This window comes from Carica papaya, chromosome 6, assembly GCF_054855325.1.
Source record: "Carica papaya isolate Zhongbai chromosome 6, ASM5485532v1, whole genome shotgun sequence".
Taxonomy (NCBI): Eukaryota; Viridiplantae; Streptophyta; class Magnoliopsida; order Brassicales; family Caricaceae; genus Carica; species Carica papaya.
The window spans coordinates 34,989,076-35,001,219 of record NC_142314.1 but is presented as its reverse complement, the minus strand read 5'-3'; the positions used below and the strand labels follow the sequence as shown (position 1 = coordinate 35,001,219).

Sequence of the window (12,144 nt, the reverse complement as noted above, 5' to 3'; positions counted from 1 at the left end):
ATTTAATCGCGATCGGACGGTTTAAATCAAATGCGATGAACAACCCAAATTAAATGGAGACAAATATAAATAATCCCCTTCACACTAAACCCTAACCCTAACCGCCAGCCACCTTTGCCGAAGAAGAAGATCCAGCCGCTGGGAAGGAGAGCCGGCGCCACCCGCAGACGCGTCGAGGAGCTACTTCCGACCGCTAAAAAAGGTAAAAATTTCTTCATTTGCTCGAAATTCAATTTTAAACACCCCCATGACCAAATTAGAGCAAAAGGACCGACCGATTGGCCGAAATCGCGTGTAAAGCCTGGCGCCACCGCGTCAAAAAATTTCACAAAATGCCTCTGATGAGGCTCTTTCTGATTCCTGTTCAGTGTAATTTTTTCACCTTTGTGATCACCGTTTCCTTCTCTACAGGTTGACCAAAGCAAAACACCAAACCGCAACGTGAGTCGGAGGAGCCGCCGCATCGAAGAGCCCTGCCACCGTGAGTTTCGATTTTTTGGGACATTTGTAGGTACTTATAGCGCGTTTGAATTTTTTGAAGAAAAATTCATGGAACTCAGGGACTGCCAGTAAACGCAATCAACAATTTAGCCTTTCAGGCATCAAATTGAGTAAGAATCCCTCATTTTATCCTCTGTTATGTAATTAAAGTTTAATTTTAAATAATATGGTATTTCGTGAAACTTAAAAAATATCTATAATTAATTACGGGTTACTAATGGAGGTAGAACTAAAAAATGTTCTTTGTTGATTTTTATTGATTTATTTTACAGTTTAAATGCATGATAGTATTTGATTTATTAATTTTATGATTTGAATGCATGTATTGCTGCCTTAAGTGACTACTGTTAAATTGAAAAATTGAGATATGATTGCATTCTATGATGCATGTTTGTTTGTTTATGTAATTAAGGTTGATTTTAAAAATGGAGACTAAAGAAAAATGAGAAAATTGTGTGATTAAGTGAATGGATAAAACGACAGCCTTACTAGATATATTGAAACATGGTGGATGGACATGATACAATAGGGAACCCTACCGTGAACATTGTCTCATATCGAATATGGTATCAAGACTTGGTAATTTGACACTCATACTGGACGGAGTATGAGGACGGCCCGTTTTACCCTCATACTAAATGGGGTACTGAGGTTTAGTGGTTTGATGCTCATATCGGACGGGGTATGGGGACGACCTTTTAATTAAGAATGTTGAAGGAAAGGGTTCGTGTGTAGCAGAAACATCCCTATAAACCCTCATGAATACTAGTAGGCCGATAAAAGGAAAGGTTATTGTTTGATTTATTGAATATAGATTTATAATGTGTACATATTATCAATTGCATATAAAATCATGATAAGTGCTATGTTGTTGTCTCTGTAGGTTACTTTTATAAATCTCGTTGCGGTAAGTGGATGGTAAATAGTTTTATTATTAAGAAATGTATTTGTTTAACTAAGTGCTTCATTAATTGTTTTGATTTTCTATTAACATTCGTTTATGTGTCAGTGAGTAGCGTGATATTCTTACTGAGTCAGTGTAGTTTATTCCTTATTTAACCATTTGAGATCAAGAGAAGCAGGATTCAGAGCCCGATCCACAAGAGGGTTGCGAGTAGGATACTAGTTTTATTTATTTTCTGTTTATTTCCTTAAAAAGATTAATTCTTATAGCACTATTTGAGACTTTAAGTTTATATGTAAAGAATGTAAACCTTAACTATTTATTTCGCTTCTGTACTTAAGTTATAATTTATTTCTTTAGATAATTTGAAGTCATTACAGAATTAGTTTAAAATAAAAATATGTTTAACATTAAATTATAAAATTATAATATAAAATTAGAGGATTAAAATGATAATTTACCATATTTGGAATCAAATTGATTGAATAGATTTTGAAAATCTCAATGTTTGAGAATGAATTTTAAAAAATACCTTCTCAAGTAAACACAAAAATATTTTTAATTAAATTTCTAAATATATAAATATAGTCTACCAACAATATTAGTATATACTTTTTTTTGGCTAAATACACTTCGAAGTGTTTAATGTTTGAATAAATATGTAACTAAAGACTTTTATTTAATAAAAAAATTTATATTTATTTAATTAGAAAATTATAAATTTTATATAAAATTAATAAAATTTAGAATATTGTATCTAATTTTAAATAAAATTTTTATTGTTAATTATTTATAAAATATTATTTAGTTATAAATAAAAATAAATAAATAAACAAAGTGTAGGTGGCTTTCCTGCCATCAGAACCAAACCAACTCCAACAACAGATTAGTTTTAAATAATAAAATAATGAAATATATATATATAGATATATATATATTTTTGCCTGAAAAAAAAAGCAGAAAAGAACCAAAACAGAGAGCTAAAAAGAGTAATTAATGGCAACATCTTCCTTCTCTGTCACATTCCTCTCTTCTCACTCAACCTCTTTCTTCCAAGCACAACTTTAACATTTCCCTTCTCTCACTCTCTCTCGTCTTCAAACTTCAAATAGAAAAAGTTCAGTCTCACTCCACCTGTAACCGTTCCATCATTATCCATATGTATTGTGTGTATATGTCCAAGGAGATCAATTAAGAACAGGGTCTGTGTTGAAAAGTAAAATCTCTAACAGGGTCTTCCTTGAAAAGTAAAACCCTTCTCTTTCTCTTCTCTTTCATTTATTTGATTACAAAATTCCTCCCCTTCTCTCTCTCCGTTGAATAGTATATGATGAGCAAGGGAGAGCTTTGAGACAGAGGAACATCTTCTTTGTCTTCTAAGTACTGAAACCTTACCTCTCTCTCTCTCTCTGGTTGGATTTGCTGTGCAGAGAGAGAGAGGGGTTTGCTTTTCCTTATCTGTTTGTTGTACAAGTGAGAAATTGAAAAGGGTCAAAGCTCGTATTGTTGAAAATTTTTTGTGGGTTTTGTTGGGATTTTGAATCCGTTGAGGAAGATGTTTGGCTGTGAGTGCTTCTACTGGAGCCGAGTCAACACTGAGTTGGACTTGCCCGAGCCACAGCCCTTCTCTCTGTCCTCTCCCATTCCACCATGGCCTCAAGGTAAGCTTTCCTGTTTTAGAAGCCTCAAGGTAAACTTTCAGAAGCAAAATTTCTGGGTTTTCTTACTTGATTGGCTAGAGCTATTTGAAGAAGTAATGTTTTTGGTATATAATTTGTGGGTTTGGATTTATTTTTTCCTTCCTGGAATTTTCTTTTCTTAGTTCAGTTTTCATTTAGGTCTCTACCTAATTAAAAAATAGAAACAGAGAATTATGCGGCTGGTTGATGATCATGAAATTAATGGTATGCTATCGGTGAGATATATGCTTTGTGTATCAGCACATGGCCCTTCTCTTTTCCTCTAGTTAATCCTAGTGGTTCTTATTTTTTGTTTTTTGGTAATTCAAATGGATCATGTTGAATGCTTAAATAAAAGAGAAAGCTGAATACATGGTGGATTCTTGATTGAAAAACCTTATTAAGTAAATGATCTTCATTTCTTTCAAGGATAATGGCTTTGGTTTTATTAAAAAAAGGATACTGGCTTTGATATTTGTACTGGCTTTGATATTTGTTGTTTCTTCAAACATACTACTTACCTCTCTCTCTCTCTCTCTCTCTCTCTCTCTCTATCTCTTAATAAATAAATAAATAAAATGTTGCTTATTTTGAGATGCAAAAATAAATTCAGTGGTATTTTGTTTGATGACAAATTTTGTTGATTGAAAGACAGAAAATTTAAATATGCATAGGCCTGTTTATGGATTTAAGACTACTACTTATTGTTTTCAGCACGTAGTATTTATCCTTACCTTGCATAGGGCACATAGCAATAGTTTATCTTTTAATAGGTATAATTACAAAAATCAGTTCCTGATTTTTCACTCTTTTCAATTTGGTTTGATCCCTGATCTACTAATTGCTGTAGTTAAATCCATGCTTTTTATATATTTTTTCCAAGTTAGTCCTTCAATTCACTTATTTGTTAAAATGACTACATTTCTAGACATGTGATGTAATAACATGCCGTACTTAGCATCCTACTCAGTTTTAAAAGTTTCTAACTTGGCCCGCTGAATGCATTGTTTAACTTTACTCTCTTTGACTCGCAACCCATATTATGTAAATTTCTCAATTTAATTTTCGCTTGGATCTGTCATTTTAATCCATCAGTCCAACATCTGTTTATACAAGATATAAATTAGCTGAGCAATCGGTTTCGAGAAAAAGTAAAGGTCAAATACATAATTGCGAAAATTGAAAAGTTAAGGACCAAATTCAAGGAGTTAAAAGTCAGTGATTATTCTGCAATTGAGCCTTTTTAGGTAGCATTTATTATGTATAACTTAGAGAAATAACCAGTATATGTAAATATTTTGTGAATTTGCTTCAACCAATAGGATGTGCATAAAATGGAGAAAGTCAGAAGTTAAAATCTGAAGTTCTCATTTCCTAATACCTTTTTGTTTTTTTATAAAGAATAAGGATGAACTATGTACAAGGTAAAAGATATGCTAAAAGATATTGAATGATGATTCTTTGTTTTCTGCTATTATAGGTTGTTTTATTGATAGGATTGTTTTGTTTTTTCCTATTTATTTTGTTTAATGTTCTCCTAATCTGAGAAGTAAGCATCAGGTTTCTGGTAGTGCACTACGTAATTGCGTTTCTTGAATACTTCTATCTAATTGTCTGGTTATCATATTCGTAATATGTAGCTTGGCATATTCAACCTGTAAATGCATTGTATAACTGCTAACAATGATGTACCATTATCTTCTCAGGCCAAGGTTTTGCTACTGGAAAAATAAACCTAGGAGAACTAGAAGTGATGCAGATTACCAAATTTAAGAAAATTTGGAGCTGCAATTTATTGCATGGAAAATCAAAAGGGGCAACATTTTACAAACCTGTGAAGATCCCAGAAGGCTTCTTCTGCCTTGGTTACTATTGCCAGCCCAATAATCAGCCATTGAAAGGATATGTACTTGTAGCTCGTGATGCTACCTGTCACAGACAAGAATTTGATCACAGTCCTAATCCAGCTCTAAGAAAGCCCCTTGGTTATTCTTTAATATGGGGCACAGATTCGCATGATGGTTCTGGTTACTTTTGGCTGCCTAACCCTCCAGTTGGATACAAAGCCATGGGAATTGTCGTCACTAAGGAGTCAGAGAAGCCTGAACTTGATGAAGTTAGATGTGTCCGGGAAGATCTCACTGCAACTTGTGAGACCTGTGATGTGATATTTAGCACAGATTCAAATTCTTCCAGGAACTCTTTTCAGGTTTGGAAGATGAGGCCCTGCAAAAGAGGAATGCTGTGCAGAGGAGTTTCTGTTGGAACGTTCTTTTGCAGTACCTACTTGAATTCTATAAGCGATGTAGAGATAGCTTGTCTAAAGAATCTGGATCGCACTCTACAAGCAATGCCAAATTTGGACCAATTACATGCTCTTATCAAACACTATGGGCCAACTGTTTTCTTTCATCCTGATGATGAGTACATGCCGTCATCAGTGCAATGGTTTTTCAAAAATGGAGCACTTTTGTATTGCCATGGGAAACGAAAAGGTGAACCCATTGATTACAGAGGCTCAAACTTGCCTAGTGGAGGGGCTAATGATGGTGAGTTTTGGATAGATTTGCCCGAGGATGATGATGCAAGAAATTATCTGAAGAAGGGAAACCTAGAGAGTGCAGAGCTGTATGTTCATGTAAAACCAGCACTAGGAGGAACATTTACTGATATTGCAATGTGGGTATTTTGTCCCTTCAATGGACCAGCTACACTTAAAATTGGACTGATGAGCATACCAATGACAAGGATTGGAGAGCATGTATGTGATTGGGAGCACTTCACCCTCCGCATAAGCAACTTTACTGGAGAGCTCTGGCAAGTATACTTTTCACAGCACAGTGGTGGTGTTTGGGTGGACACATCTGGCTTGGAGTTCATTCAAGGGAATAAGCCAATTGTGTATTCATCGAAATGTGGTCATGCTAGTTTCCCACATCCCGGGAATTACTTGCAAGGGTCATCAAAGCTTGGAATAGGAGTTCGTAATGATACTGCTCGAAGCAATTTTTTCGTGGATTCTAGCAGCAAGTACCAGATTGTTGCGGCAGAATATCTAGGAGAGGGAGTTGTTACTGAGCCATGCTGGTTGCAGTATATGAGAGAATGGGGTCCAACCATTGTTTATGACTCAAGGTCTGAACTCGATAAGATTATCAATCTTCTCCCATTGTTTGTTCGGTTCTCAGTGGAGAACATCTTTGATCTATTTCCAACAGAGCTCTATGGAGAAGAGGGACCAACCGGACCGAAAGAGAAGGACAACTGGTTGGGAGATGAAAGATCCTAGTCTCGCCAAATGTAAGCTGTGATTTGAGTACTGTCTCTGGGTTCTGAGGGTTACACGAAAATGTTGATTGCATTGCATTTCGATTTAGCAATATAATTATGTTTGCCTGTAAATATTATGAACTTGAGATAATTTTATACTGTTCTTTACTGTTTTACCGTCATTATAGAACAGAAAGATAAAGGTAACGGTAAAAAAAAATGCAGGTTACACTGACTTGGTACAAACAAAGTCATTGTAGACATTTCCTTGTTGTAGTTAAAGCAGGAAGATGGACTATGTTTCCTTGTGATGTAATGGAGGGTTAGAAACCCATCTGGTTATACTGATTGTAGAGTTCCATTGCAGATAGAAAATGATTGGTTTGTGCAGGAGCAAAGTGCCATTGTAAATATGTTTTAGAATATTGTTAAAATGATCGTGGGTATTGATTAGTGAAGTCTAGCCATATTTTCATTCTGGTTATTGGATGTTGGAGTTTATGGAAAATCAATCTCTCTTGAAGAGTCTCTCATCTGGTCACCCAATTTCATCTATACATGTGACTGTGTTGATCAAATTTTCTTCTTTGGATTCGGGTGTCTTATTTGTCTTCTCCAAATGAGCTTCTCCCTTCTTTAGTTTCTCTCATGTTTTTTGGAATTTATTTCCACTAAAATCTCTCCCCTTGAACTGAGAAACCCTCTTCTTCTCCATAGATGAGAATCGAGCTCCTTTATCCTAGCTTTCTCCCATTGCCTTCAGCCTGATGTCTTTCTACTCCACTGATTCTTGTGCAGCTTTTAGCAGAGTTGATGTTATTAAAGATTGTGGATTAATCTGGTAGAAGGGAACAAGGCTAAACAAAGTACAGACTTGGTGAGCCAATAAGATTTATGTCAAAAATAATTATTTGACTCTTATATTATTAAAATTTGGTGTCATATGTCAACCCTGTACTTTTAAAAAGGCCAGTAGAAGCTCTAAAGTCCCCTGTTATTTATTTGTGCTTTAGAAACTGCACTCCTACATATTTATCTTTTATTAAGTCAACAGCAGTTTCTAGACTTAGGATTCAGTTTTTCATTTTCCAGTATGTGAAAATCGTGGCTTGCTTCTTGCAGTTATGATCCTTTATTTAAATGTAGTTTATTTCTTCACTAATTTGTAATTAAGTTTGTAGCAATATAGTTCTTCAGAAAATTATTTTGCAGAAAATTTCAGATTTCCAGTTATGATCCTTTATCTTCAAACAGAGCAATGTAGTATGTGATATGACATCTATTTACACAACTGTAAATAAGAAAATGCACGAATCTTTGTGCAAACAACACTCTATGAAGCTGCGAAACTCGTCGGAGCAACCCTCCGAAAGACTGGGCCTCTCGCCGAAACAAATGCCTTACATCAAAACGCCGGACATTCGGGTTTCTGAACCCGTTCCAAGAACGGAAAGCCACTTACGTAAAGCTCCAATCAAGTCACCCCAAAACTCCAGATATCTCCCGCGTAAAGATTGTCTTCACCGTAGGTCTGAGGATCTTGATCTCGATGTTTGAGTTCACCCGCAGGTTGGCGAGCTTGATGTCTCTGTGTACAATCTTGAGACCATGCAAGTATTTTAGACCTTCAAGAACCTGTCAAGCAACGTGAATCAGCTCTTGTTCATGTACAAGGGCGTCGAGATAGCCGGCGTCCATGCACTCCAAAAGTACTTTGACTTCGCCGGAAGGCTTCTCGTAGATTCCATGGCAGCGAACAACGTACGGCGAGGCGATGCGGCGAGTCGGTGAATCGGAGAATTTCATTCTTTGTGGACGGTGCCGCCATTTCCGCGTCCAAGAACTTTAATCTTTGTTGTCTTTAATACATTTTCTTTGGCAGTGAAGCATGGCGGTGGAAAGGAGAAAAATAAAAATAAAAAATAGAAAAATGGAGAAGGATCTGGGGAAGCCGGAAACAGAGGCTCGCCTGGAGAAGTTGGAAACAGAGGTCCGCGAGTAGAGAGACAGATAGAGAGAGAAAGAAGACTCGAGATTGGCAGTTGAGGAAGAAAAGAAGAAGGCTCCAGAATGCCCGCAAAGAAAGAAGAAGAAGAAGAAGAGAAGAAAATGGCAAGTCGACAACAGCGGCGAAAGTTTTGCCTTTCAGAAAATGTGTCGCGTCCCACTCTCTCTGTTTTGTATCCCCGAAGAAGAAAAGATCTTTTCTAAATTACGAATACACCCCCCTTTTCCTAAAATTACATAATAGATATCATTTTATCCTGAGTTACAGAATTGCCCCTGAAGTTATAAAATCTACGTTTAGGCCCAAAAACAGTTTAACGTTTTCAGTTGAGTCCCTACAACAGTATTAGAGCTGCTTCAGCTCCAACAATCTTGTGGAGGTCGGAGTAGGAGACGATGGAGGCGGATGTGGCTAGAGGTGGAAGCAGAGGGAGGTTGAGTAGAGTTTGATGAATTTGAGGCGGAGTTTGGGACGTGGTGGAGCAGAGACGACGGCCACCATGATTAGGGTATTCTTCTCTGCTTCTGTGATTTTCTTGGAGAGGAAGAGAAAAAATCTCAGCTAGAAGCTGAATAAACAGTTATTTGGGATATGGTCAGAGTTATAAATATATATATATATACATACAGTTATATATATATATAAGTAGTCTCATATACATGAATTAAACAGGGTACGCTTTCGTGTTTCAAGACCTCTAAAGAAGCCTTCTTTTATTATTCTTGAATGAATTTCTTTTTTCTTTTACTCCTTTACATGAACTCCTACAGCTATTTGTGGATTTCCTTACATGAATGACTAAACCTATTTGAATTAAGGAGTAATTACATCGTTCAAGATGTTCACTAATTTCTTCATGCCTTTGTTAAGCGTGAGATTAGTACACTTAAAACCAGGATTACCTTGCTGCCACGCCGTTTAATGTTTACAGAGCCAAAAACGGGTGAGCCAGCAGCTGCGACGCCGTCCATCTTAACCCTAAATCTTTATGCAAACAACACTCGATGAAGCTGCGAAACAATCCGGAGCAATCATAAAGACTCGGCTCGCCGAAACAAATGGCGTACGTCAATACCGCCCAGTCGGGTTTCTCACCCGGTTCCAAGAACAGAAACCCACCCCCGTAAAGCTCCAATAAAGTCACCCCAAGGCTCCAGATATCTTCCGCGTAAAGATTGTCGTCTTGAGCATAGGTTTGAGGCTGAGGACTCATGTAAACGGTGCCGTCAGAAGAGTTGAAGGAGTAAACGGTGGGGCGGATGATCTTGCCTAAGCCGAAATCCGAAATCTTGATCTCCATATTTGAATTCACCAGCAGGTTGGCGGCCTTGATGTCTCTGTGTACGATCTTGACGCCATGCAAGTAGTTCAAACCTTCAAGAACTTGTCTAGCGATGTGAACCAGTAGGTTTTCGGAGAAAGAACCATTTCTACGTAAAAGGGTTTCGAGAGAGCCAGCGTCCATGTACTCATAAAGTAGCTCGTCGTCACCGGAAGGCATCTCGAAGATTACGTAGCAGCGAATAACGTGCGGCGAGTTGATGAGTTGGAGAATTTCGATCTCCCGCAAAAGCTGTTGGCGAACAGCGGGATTGTTGGCGGCGTGGAAGGTCTTGAGCGCGTAGAGCTGAGAGGTGGAGATTTGTTGGACTTTGTGGATGGTGGCGCCATTTCTGCGTTCAAGAACCTGAATCTTGTGGAGGTCGTAGTAGGAGATGGCGGGAGTGGTGGTGGTGGTGGTGGTGGGAGGTGGAAGGGGAGGGAGGTTGTAAGAATTTTCAGGAGTTTGAGGGATGGAAAGGCGGAATCTGGGACGTGATGGAGCAGGGTCCTCGGGCATTATGGTTAGGGTTCAATTTCTCTGTTTCTGTGATTTGTTTGCGGAGAGCGAGAGAAAATCTTTAGTCTGAAGAGACTGTAACGGCTCTGCTGTGTTTATATACAGTCGCCATGTTCTCGAATGTGGGTACGAATTAGTTAGCGCGGCAGTTATTTAAACTAAATTAATATAAGAGAAGATATATATATATATATATATGTATATATGTGGTCATGTGCATATGAATTAGTTAGCGCTGTTTTGTTTATTTTCAAATGCATTTTGATAAGACTTAATTTTTCCTTCGTGCCTTTCATTTTGTTACATGAAATGTGAGCTTTTTTTTTTCTCTTTATTGTAGATATATATATATATATATATAGAATGTTCTAGTAGATTCGGAACTGTAGCCGAGGATAGAACTAACATACACATTGTAGTAATATAGACTACATGACTCTATATCATTTCTTTTTTTATCAATATCTAATTCATTAGGGAAAATCTCATATACATGAATTAAATATTTAAAATACAAGGATAATTATATATATATATATATATAAATAGTCTCATATATATGAATTAAACAGGGTAAGCTTTCCTGTTTCAAGAACTGTAGAGAAGCCTTCTTTATTTTCTCTTTACACGAATGCGCATAGCAATTTGTTCAAGATATAATCTTGCTACGACGCCGTTTAATGCCTATAGCTATTACATGAATTTCTTCATGCCTTTGTTAAGCGCGAGAGAGATTAGTACACTTAAAAGGAGGATAATCTTGCTGCGACGCCGTTTAACGAGAAAACAACGGAGGAAACAAACACGGGTGAACCAGCAGCTGCGACGCCGTCCATCTTTTCCCTAAATCTTTATGCAAACAACACCCGATGAAGTTGCGAAACAGGGAGGAGCAATCATAAAGGCTGGGGACGCCGTAACAAACGGCGTACATCACCGTCGACCAGTCGGGTTTCTGACCCGGTTCCAAGAACGGAAACCCACCCACGTAAAGCTCCAGTAAAGTCACCCCAAAACTCCAGATATCTTCTGCGTAAAGATTGTCTTCTTCACCGCAGGTTTGAGGATTAAATCGCTGGGGATTCATGTAAACGGTGCCGTCCGAAGAGCTGGAGGAGAAAACGGTGGGGCGGATGATCTTGCTGAATCCGAAATCTGAAATCTTGATCACCATATTTGAATTCACGAGCAGGTTGGCTGGCTTGATGTTTCTATGTACGATCTTTAGGCCATGCAAGTATTTCAAACCTTCAATAACCTGTCGACCAAAGTAAATCAGCTGGTTTTCGGCGAAAGAACCATTTTTACGTAAAAGGGTTTCGAGAGAGCCGGCGTCCATGTACTCAAACAGTAGTTCGTCGTCACCGGAAGGCTTCTTGAAGATTACGTAGCAGCGAATAACGTGCATCGAGTTGGTGAGGTGGAGAATTTCGATCTCCCGCAAAAGCCGTTGGCGAACATTGGGATTGTTGGCGGCATGGAAGGTCTTGAGCGCGTAGAGCTTAGAGGTGGAGATTTGCTGGACTTTGTGTATTGTGACGCCATTTCTGTGTTCAAGAACCTGAATCTTGCAGAGGTCGGAGTAGGAGATGGCGGGAGCGGTGGTGGTGGGAGGTGGAAGGGGAGGACGGTTGAAAGGAGTTTGACGAGTTCGAGGGAAGAAGGGGCGGAATCTGGGACGTGGTGGAGCAGAGTCCTGGGGCATTATGGTTAGGGTTCAATTTCTCAGTTTCTGTGATTTGTTTGCGGAGAACGAGAGGAAATCTTTAGTCTGAAGAGACTGTAACGGCTCCGCTGTGTTTATATGCAGACGCCATGTTTTCGAATGTTGGTACGAATTAGTTAGCGCCGTAGTTATTTAAATTAAATTAATATAAGAGAAGATATATATACCCACAATCTTCTTGATAAGACTCAAATTTATTTTATTTTGTTACTATGA

The 12,144-nt window shown here is 38.0% G+C and overlaps 1 protein-coding gene and 3 pseudogenes across 1 annotated transcript; 1 reads left to right on the top strand and 3 right to left on the bottom strand.

Moving 5' to 3' along the window:
* The first annotated feature begins 2,375 nt into the window (after positions 1-2,375).
* On the top strand, positions 2,376-6,702 carry LOC110812792 (vacuolar sorting-associated protein (DUF946)). The gene is made up of 2 exons (XM_022039639.2): positions 2,376-3,066; positions 4,791-6,702. Exons 1-2 carry the CDS (start codon positions 2,961-2,963, stop codon positions 6,371-6,373), a joined length of 1,689 nt encoding a protein of 562 aa, XP_021895331.2. The 5' UTR covers positions 2,376-2,960; the 3' UTR covers positions 6,374-6,702.
* Positions 6,703-7,632: 930 nt separating this feature from the next.
* On the bottom strand, positions 7,633-8,484 carry LOC148253589 (mitogen-activated protein kinase kinase 9 pseudogene; annotated as a pseudogene).
* A 263-nt stretch (positions 8,485-8,747) lies between these two features.
* On the bottom strand, positions 8,748-10,353 carry LOC110812771 (mitogen-activated protein kinase kinase 9 pseudogene; annotated as a pseudogene).
* A 624-nt stretch (positions 10,354-10,977) lies between these two features.
* LOC110812781 (mitogen-activated protein kinase kinase 9 pseudogene) lies at positions 10,978-11,907 on the bottom strand (annotated as a pseudogene).
* Positions 11,908-12,144: the final 237 nt, after the last annotated feature.

Coding starts and splice junctions, on each gene's coding strand:
- LOC110812792 (XM_022039639.2), top strand. CDS start 2,961: ATGTTTGGCTGTGAGTGCTTCTACTGGAGCCGAGTCAACACTGAGTTG. Junction 3,067..4,790: donor CATTCCACCATGGCCTCAAG/GTAAGCTTTCCT, acceptor TTATCTTCTCAG/GCCAAGGTTTTGCTACTGGA.